General features: G+C 37.7%; 1 protein-coding gene across 4 annotated transcripts in view; it reads left to right on the forward strand.

Moving 5' to 3' along the window:
* Nucleotides 1–10058, forward strand: part of LOC101657368 (phosphatidylinositol 3-kinase regulatory subunit gamma) — a 107873-nt gene that overhangs the window by 51002 nt on the left and 46813 nt on the right. For all 4 annotated transcript variants that reach the window (XM_004699465.3, XM_045291965.1, XM_045291964.1 and 1 more), the window contains exons 2-3: nt 5611–5722; nt 7422–7520. In XM_004699465.3, coding sequence (XP_004699522.1) covers nt 5611–5722; nt 7422–7520 — 211 coding nt within the window. The remainder of the gene's footprint in view (nt 1–5610; nt 5723–7421; nt 7521–10058) is intronic.

Here is a 10058-nt window from a genome sequence, read left to right on the forward strand (position 1 = left end):
AAGTATATAAGCCTAGATGGGGAGGGTATATCGAGAAACAAGGGTTCATATTTTAATATTTTCATTTAATAAAAGTTTCTATGAATTTATTAGGAACCATGGTGGAGTAGTGGGCTGATGGAAGAAGATGAGGCTTCCTACTCTGTAAAGTTAGAGTCTCAGAAACCCACACGGGCAGTTCTACTCTGCCTTTATAGGGTCACTATGAGTTAAAATTGACTTGATGGCAGTGAGATTTTAAAAAAATGAATTTATAACAACCTTCATAATATCAGAAATAGATTTCATGCCATTTTAGAGTAGACCAGCACCATTGAAATCACCATGAAACTTTGTTAGAAATGTAGACTTCTAGGCCCCAGCTCAGACCTAACAATTCAGATTCGATATTTTATTATTGGTCTAGTATGAGCACATCACATGTTATGTACTCAATATTTTTTTTGGAATAAATTTCTGTGAATCTTCTGTTGGACAGTCAAAAGTTTAGAAATGAACCATAAGCGACATACTTTGTTTTGGGATCAGGATATAGATATTATTTGAAGGTTTAGCCGTAGATGAAAGTATAGAGTGAAATCATAGCAAGGAAATAGCACTTTTAAAGGTGGATGAAAGAAAATAAGGCTTTGTAGGAACATGAAGGCCTCAGGAAGATCAGAGCCCCAGGAGAGATAAGAGTAGGAGAATGAACAACTTTCCAGTGATATTGCTACAAGATTAGTGGAGTCTTTCAGGGAGAGCCAGTTTTCAGAGAAGGTTAGGAAGTGGAAAGAAATATTCCAGGAAGATAATGAAGTTATAAAACAATTTGTTTAATTGAATGTGGGGAAATGATCAGGGAAGATGCTTCCGAGGATAACCTGGAATGAACAACAATGAAAGGATGGTTTGGGATGAAGAAGACATGGACTGCCAGGAGGTTGTAGTTAGATGATAAAAATTATTCCATTTCAGTTATTCTTACCTCTCATTTTCTGGGTGTCTAGCAATCTAAATATTCAAAATTCTCTCTTGGACTTTGTGTGTTTGTTCCCATAGTTTGGAATACCAAATTTCTACAACTCTTAACTTATCTTTGGTTAGGTTCAGTGCTCTAATTTTGTGTCCTTCTTAGTAACTTATTTCTTGTTCTATTTTTACTGAGATGTAATTCACCCACATTCATGTGTTATTTTTTCCCCATTTGCATTATTATTTTTGCTCTTTTTATCATATAAAATAATACCTTTTTCTGAACAGCTTGAGCATAAATTATATTCATCCTGGCTTCTGAGTACTTCAGTGTGTGTGTGTGTGTGTGTGTGTGTGTGTGTGTAATTTTATTGGGGGCTCATACAACTCTGACACAATCCATACGCCCATCCGTTGTGTCAGGCACATTTGTACATTTGTTGCCATCATCATTTTCAAAACATTTTCTTTCTACTTGAGCCCTTGGTAGCCCTTGCTATCAGCTTCGCATTTTGACACTGTATATTTCTTACATAACTACAATACACTAGGTACCAACTTTGGTACATATAACATTAATACATTACTTTAATCTAAGTTTTTGTAGATTGTTTATAAAAACCAAACTCACCCCCTGCCCCCATTATCATAACTCCAATTCTACGTTACAAATTAGACTAGATCAGAGCAAGTACAGTGGTACAGATAAGAGCTCGGAACCCAGGGAACCCAGGACAGATAAACTATTCAGGACCAATGAGAGTAGCGATACCAGGAGGGTAAGGTGAAGGTGGGGGGAGAAAGGGATAATCGATCACAATGATTGACTTATAACCCCCTCCCAGGGGGACGGACAACAGAAAAGTGGGTGAAGGGACTTGAGTATACATTTTTTTCAAAGAACTTATACAAATGGCAAAAAAAGGACTCAACATCCTTAGTCACCAGATAAATCAACACCACAATAAGATACTTCATATTCATGAGGATGGCTTATTATTCAAAACAAAAACCCAGAAAACAATAAAATAGCAAGTATTGGCAAGGATGTGGAGACTGGAACCCTTGTGCTTTGCTGGTGGGAAAATAGTACAGCTACTGTGGAAAATAGTTTAGGTGGTTCCTAAAGAATTAAACATAAACTACCCCAACTTTCTGTGATGTTCACCTTCCCTGGCACAATGGCTGAAGACAAAATGGGTGCATAAACAAATGTGAAGAAAGCTGATGGTGCCCAGCTATCAGGATAGTGTCTGGGATCTTAAAGGCTTGAAGATATACAAGCGGCCATCTAGCTGAGAAGCAATAAAGTCCACATGGAAGAAGCACACCAGCCTGTATGATCATGAGGTGTCGATGGGATCAGGGATCAGGCATCAAAACCCCAAAACAAAAAATCATATCGATATGAATGAGGAGGAGGACAGAGTGGAGACCTAAAGCCCATCTGTAGACAATTCGACATCCCCGTACAGAAGGGTCACAAGGAAGAGACGAGCTAGTCAGTGCAGTATAGTACCAATGAAACATACAACTTTCCTCTAGTTCTTTAATGCTTTCTCCCCTCCCACTATCATGACCCCAATTCTACCTTACAAATCCAGCTAGACCCCAGAGCATGTACAGATAAGAGCTTGCAACAGGGAATCCAGGACAAATCAACCCCTCAGGACCAATAATGAAAGTAGTGATACCAGTAAGGGAAGGGGAAGGGGGAAACCGATCACAATGATGGACACATAACCCCCTTCAACAGAAAAGTAGGTGAAGAGAAACAGCGGTCAGTATAAGACATGAAAAAAATAATAAATTATCCAGGGTTCATGAGGGAGGGTGGGTGGGGAAGGGGAAGAGCTGATACCAAGGGCTCAAGTGGAAAGAGACTGTTTTGAAAATGATGATGACCACTTATGTACAAATGCGCTTGACACGATGGATGTATGGATTGTGATAAGAGCTGTATGAGCCCCAATAAAATGATTAAAAAAAGAAACAGAATTACCATAAGGACTAGAAATTTCACTCCTAGATATATACCAAAAATAATTGAAAGGAGCAACTCAAACATGTATACTAGTGCTCATTGGAGTATTTTTTATAATAGCCAAAAGCTGGAAATAACCAAGTGCCCATCAACAGATGAGTGGATAAACAAAATGTGGTACATACATATTACTGTGTACAAAAACTGAAATCATTATGCATTTATGAAGTCTCTCAAAATAGGCAAATCCATCTTATGAAGTCTTTCAAAATAGGCAAATCCATCATGACAGAAAATTAGTAGTTGTGGGGAAATGGAGGGAGGGAGAGAGAAATGGGGAATTAAAAACAGACAAAAACAAAACAAAAATACCAGACAACCCCCAAACTACCACTAATCAAATAAGTAAAATTTTCGTTATTAATGAGATGTCTTAGAAAACACTCACACAAACTGATAAGTAGAAAAAAAGTAGACCCCAACTATACACTGTTCTTAAGAGAAAAATAAGAAGATTCAGCATCTGGATCATAAAGGTTTAGAGTTAAACAAGCTGCCATCTAGCAGGAAAGCAACAAAGTCCACATGGAAGAAGCACACCAGCCTGTGTGATCACAGGGTGTCCACGGGATCAGGTATCAGCCATCAGAAGTTCCAAAAGAATCGATCATGTTGATGTGAAGGAGGAAGTTTGGAGTGGAGATCCAAAGCCCATGTGTAGACAATTGGACATCCCCTCGCAGAAGGGTCACAAGGAAGGGATGAGTCAGCCAGGGTGCAGTATAGCACTAATGAAACACAGCATTCCTCTATTTTTTTAATGCTTCCCACCACCCCTCCTCCCCCCCTACTACCATGACCCCAGTTCACCTTAGAAATCTGGCTAGACTGGAACAGGTACATGGATATAGATAAGAGCTCTCAACACACGTAATCCTGGACTGATTAAACCCTCAGGAACAGTAATGGGAGTAGCAATACCATGAGGATAGGGAGAAGGTGTGGGGAGAAAGGGGGAACCAATCGCAATGATAGACGTAGAACACCCCACGAAAAACAAATGTGGGTGAAGCGAGACAGAAGATTGTGTAAGATATGAAAATAATTATAATTTTATCAAGGGGTTACGAGGGTGGGTGGTGGAGGGAAAAGAGCTGATACCAAGGGCTCAAGTAGAACATGCATTGAAATGATGGCAATATATGCAGATATATGATTGATGTAATTTATGTATGGATTGTTGTAAGAACCCCCAATAAAATGATTTTTTTAAAATTAAATAAAATTTGAAGTTAAACCACTTAAGTCTTATTTCTTAATGTGTACTGAAATTTTAGGTTGTCTTCCATACATGATGGTATGTATTTAATTGGCGATTATATGCTGGTATCCTCTTAGGTACTCACCACTTGTCTCTTGGTGGGGAGTGATAGGGAATGGTAGTACTCCATTCTTTTTAATGACTGAATAATATTCCAGTGTATGACTATACTATAATTTGCATATTCATTAGTTGATGGGTATTACAGTATTCCTACTTCGGGCTATTATGAGTCATGTAGCTATGAGCATAACATGTATGTGGACACATTTTTAATTTCTCTCGGGTATATACCTAATGGTGGAATTGCTGGTCCATATGGTAGCTTATTGTTTATCCTTTTGAGAAACTACCAGATTGTTTTATAAAGAAGCTGTACCATTTTACATTCCCAAGAGCAATGTATGAGGTTTCCAGTTATGATGCATCCTTTTCAACTTTTGTTATAGTCATCCTAGTGGTTGTGAAGAGGTTTTGTGGTTTTGATTTGCATTTCCTTGACAGCTAATGATACTGAACATCTTTTCATGTGCTTGTTGGCCATTTGTGTACTAATATGCTTAAGCAAATAGCATGAGCCTTCTGTTTGTTTGCTAACTGTACCCTCCCTTATGAGGGATTTTTATAAATGCTGCTAGGCCAGTACATACCCCGTACCTCTCTAGGGAGGAAGGTCTTTACCTCTTTTCAGTTTTTGTTCCATGGCTTATTGGTGATCTTCACATGGACTGACATCTTGCTTGGTCTGTGCCTAATCTACTGTGTAGGGGTTAGGATTTACAGTATTTATCTTGGCAGGACACTGTTCAACCCATAACAGTACTCCTGTCAGTCCATCTTTTGTCTTGCTCAACTCATTTGAGTGTATCTGACACCCTGCCATGTGTCACTACCTGTCTCACTTCAAGCTTCAACACCAAGCTTCTACTTGTGAAAAATCCCCTTTTTATCACACTTGAGTGCTGAGATATCAGTTCTTAGCTGCTCAGGCTCTGCACAGCCCTCCCTTTACCACCACAAACTACATCATCCAACCCCTAGTTATGGCTTTGGGACTGATTTGTTGGAGTGTGGCTTCACTTTGTCATTTGAGTGACATTGAAAAAATTAAGAGCGATCTATTCAGAATTAAAAACTAGTACTTTATAAATGGGAAAAAATAAGTAGCTTAACTGTTTACTTCCTAGACAATTATTGCTAGTCTTCTAAACTCCTTGCCTAATGTTCAAATTAACACTAATTTGATTGATAATTATTTGAATCTTAATGTGCTTAATGAAATGCTTGTGACTGAGACAGGTAGAAAATGAATAGTAATTTAATTTATAAATAATGTCAATTTCTCTTGTAGCTCTTCCACCAAAGCCACCTAAGCCAATGACTTCAACAGTTACAAGTGAGATGAAGGATAGTTCTGCTGCTTCTCTTCAGGATGCAGAATGGTACTGGGGGGATATTTCAAGGTAAGTAGAAGTCTATAAAAAAATGGAAATTTTAATTGTCTCTGAGAATTAGTAGTTAAGATAAAATTTTCAATGCCCCATTTGTTGTTCTTCAATGCCGTGGAGTTAGCTTCTGACTCATGATGGCTTCATTGCACAGGGGAACAAGATGCTGTTCTCATTGTGGTTCATCAGGTGTTCATTGGTAGCTTTTCAGAAGTAAATTGCCAGACCTTTATTCCTACTTCATTTTAGCCCGGAAAATGTCAAAACCTGTTCATCGTAGCAAAATAACAACCCTCCATTAACAGTCCCACAAAATAAAATGAGAAGACCATTAAGTTTTGAGTACAGTTATTTTAAGCTCTGCGGTATCAGTCCTCAGCTACTCAGGCCTGCACACCCTCCTTTTATTACCACACTCTACATATCATCCAACCCCAATTAGTGGCTGTGGGACTGATTTGCTGGGGAGGGGCTTCACTTTATCTTTTGTACTATATATTTAACACTGTATGTAAGACAGATTTCTGAATAAGTGGAACTTTCAAAGGACAATTACACATTCAGGACAACTACATGTGTATTAGAATAAAAGATACCTATAGGCACTTACTTTTTCTCATTTTTCTTTTTCTAAAACAATGATTCCAAAATTTCTTCTTGCATTAGAATCAACTGGGTATGGGGTCCAGTAATCTGCATTTTAGAAAACTCTGTTGGTGATTTTGATGTAGATTATTTACAGGTGACACTTTGAGAAATAGGGCTCGGGGCAGATTTACTTTTTAGGCAAAATATGAAAGGTGAAAAGTGGAAACCTGAATGAGAAGAAAATACTAAGTATTTTATCTTAATAGAGAGTGATGCAAAGTGGCAACACTGTACTTTGTCAAAGATGGAAAACATGCGGGACCCAGATAAACAAGGCAGTCATGTTGTGTTCTGACACTCATAGGTTTCATTGTATATTAAAATTGATCAGAAAGTTATCATAGAATAAAAGAAACTAAGGGAACTCTGGTGGTGTAGTGGTTACACATTGGGTTGCAAGGTCAACAGTTTGAAACTACCAGCTGCTACTGGGAGAAAGATGGGGCTTTCTACTCCTAGAAAGAGGTACCGACTCAGGAACCCACAAAAGAAATATGTTCTGTCCTATAGGGTCACTGTGGGTAGGCATAGACTCAATGGCAGTTAGATTAATTACATTTAAGTACCATTAACATTCATATTTTAAGAGATCCCATGGTTCCGTAATTCAAGGATATTTTATGTCCTTCCAGTGCCTTTGTGTGTTCTAATCCTACACCAATGTTTGAGAATAAATCTTCTATCAGTATAAATTCAAATTGGAGACTATTCTATTGAAAAGTTGCGAAATTATTATTTTTGCCTCTCTGATCAAGCACAGCTGCCAATGTTGCTTAAATATAGCCACCTTGCTAAACAGCTGTTGGTTTTTCATGAAACTGCAAGTTCAGACCTGCCTAAGGAAGCCCTGAAGACTTATTGGAAACATTAACCCCCACAGACAATTGGAATCTGGAAGAGTTTAAAAAACAAATAGCCCTTCCTGAGGTTGTAGAATATGGAAAGTCAAAACAGAGCATATCTAGTGGGAAGAATGAAATGACCCACCTCCCAATCAGCTTTAGTAATAACAGATGCTGAGAATAATGTTTTTGTAGTTTAATTTTCCAATAATTCTGTTCTTCAGAGAGGAAGTAAATGACAAATTACGAGACATGCCAGATGGTACCTTCTTGGTTCGAGATGCCTCAACAAAAATGCAGGGAGATTATACTTTGACATTGCGGTGAGTACTTTATTTCTGCATTTTATTTGAACTTTTATTCAGACATATATACATTGCTGTATAATTTTTAGTTGTTTTACTACTTTTCCTTATCTACACATTCAATAGTTATACATACAATTGGCTATATGCACAAGTTTTGCCTCCACACCTAACCACGGCTTGAAAATATTTGGGGTGAGGGAAGTAATTGAATGGTCAAAGCAACCCTTCAAAATCTAATAGGAAGTATAAAATGTGATTTATGTAGAGTTTACATTATATTAGGTATTATAAGTTATTTAGTATTTTAAGTTACTGTAGTAGGAGAATGTGCATAGGTCATATGCAAATGCGATGCCATTCTTTTGTAAGGGTCTTGTAAGCCTCTGTGAAGGTTGCAACACACAGGAGTCCTGGAACCAATCCTCCACGGATAGCAAGGGGTGACTAGATAAAATTATCAGCTGTTTGTATTTTTATGTAATAATAAAGTGAAAAAGTTAAAACCACTCAATGCAAGGAAGTCAAAAGTATACTGTCCACCATAGGAGGGAAGTAGAAACTAGGCACAATTTGCCAATGTTTCCAACTCTTAGCAATCCCGTGTATAACAAAACATTGCCCAGGCTTGTGCCATCCTCACAATCCTTGTTAAGTTTAACCCCTTTGTTCCAGCCACTGTGTCAGTCTGTCTTATGGAGAGTTTTAGTCCTTTTCATTGACTTTCTGCTTTACCAAGCATGATGTCTTTCTGCAGGGCCAGGTCCACCCTGATAACATGTCCATAGTATGTGAGAGGAAGTCTCACCATCCTTGCTTTGAGGGAACATTCTGGTTGAATCTCTTCTTCCAAGACTGATTTGTTGGTTCTTCTGGCAGTCTCTAGTATAGTCCATATTTTTCACCAACACCATAATTCAGAGGTACCAGTTCATCTTCAGTCTACCTTATTCATCGTCCAGTGTGCATATGCATTTACTTAACAAATTGTTCCTGACAACACCATGACCTGCGTCAGGTGCACATTTTAGATATGCTTAAAGTAACATCTTTGCTTTTTAGCACTTTATAGAGTTCTCGTGCAGCAGAATTGTCCAATGTAATATGTCATTTGATTTCTTGGTTGCTTCTGCTATGTGTATTGATTATGGATTCAAGTAAAATGAAATCCTTGATACCTTTAATCTTTTCTGCAAGTATCATGATGTTGCTTATTTGTCCAGTTGTGAAGATTTTTGTTTTGTCTTTGCTAAAGTATAATCCATACTGAAGGCTGTAGTTTTTGATTGTCATCAGTAAATGCTCGATTTAAGTGCTTTAGGGCCTTTTTGTTTTCAGCAAGCAACGTGCCATCTGTATATTGCAGGCTGTTAATGAGTCTTCCTCCATTTCTGGTGCTGTGTTGTTATGCATGTAGTCCAACTTTTCATATTATTTGTTCCGCATACAGATTGAATAAGTATGGTGCAAGGATATAACCCTGACACACACCTTTCCTGATTTTAAACCTTGCAGTATCTCTTTGTTTTGTATGAGTGACTGCTTCTTGGTTCACGTATAGGTTCTGCATGAGTACAATGAACTCTTCTGGAATTCCCATTTTTTGCACTGTTATCTATAGTTAGTTAGGATCCACACAGTTGAATGTCTTTAGATAGTCAATAAAACACTGGTATACATCTTTCTGGTATTCTCTGCTTTCAGCCAAGAGCCACCTCACATGAGTTTGTTTCACATACTCCGAGGTTCAGCTTGAATTTCTGGCAGCTCACTGCTAATATACGGCTGCAACTGTTTTTGAATGATCTTCAGCAAACTATTACTTAATGCCATTGTTTGATACTTTCTGTATTCTATTGGGTCACCTTTTTTCAGAATGAGCACAACTGTGAATAGTTTCCAGTCATTTGGCCAGATAGCTGTCTTCAAAATTCTTGGCATAGATGAGAATTTCTAGTATTTCATCAGCTTGTTGAAACATTGCAGTTGGTGTTTTGTCAATTCCTGGACCCTTGTTTTTCACCAACACCTTCAGCGCAGCATGGGCTTCTTCCTTTAACACCGTCAGTTCTTGATCATATGTTACCTCTTAAAATGTGTGAACACGAGACATTTCTTTTTAGCACAATGACTCGTCCATATTCTTTGGATGCTTACTGAATAAAACAATATTTTGCCCATAAAATCCTTCAGTATTTAAAGTTGGGGCTTGAATTTATTTTTCTACAGATCTTTCAGCTTGTCCTTGAAACCATGTTACAGCTCATCTGATATTCATTCATTAGTGTTCAGTGAGTAAGATCTTCAGATGATCTGTAAATTTGGGTAGGAGATACTCAGTGTCATTATTTGGCTCTTAATTTTCTTATTCCAGGTTTTTTTTTGTACATTTGATTATAGTATTTTGTCTTCCTGAGCTTCCCTTTGAAAATGTCTGTTTAATTCTTTTTATTTAGCTTTTTTACTTCATTTCTTCCATTTGCTTTAGCTATTCTACATTCAAGAACAAGCTTTAGACTCCTCTTCTGACATCCATTTCATTTTTTCTTTCTTTTC

The sequence above is a fragment of the Echinops telfairi genome, unplaced genomic scaffold, assembly GCF_000313985.2.
Source record: "Echinops telfairi isolate 266 unplaced genomic scaffold, ASM31398v2 ScPeMD7_443;HRSCAF=831, whole genome shotgun sequence".
Taxonomy (NCBI): domain Eukaryota; kingdom Metazoa; phylum Chordata; class Mammalia; order Afrosoricida; family Tenrecidae; genus Echinops; species Echinops telfairi.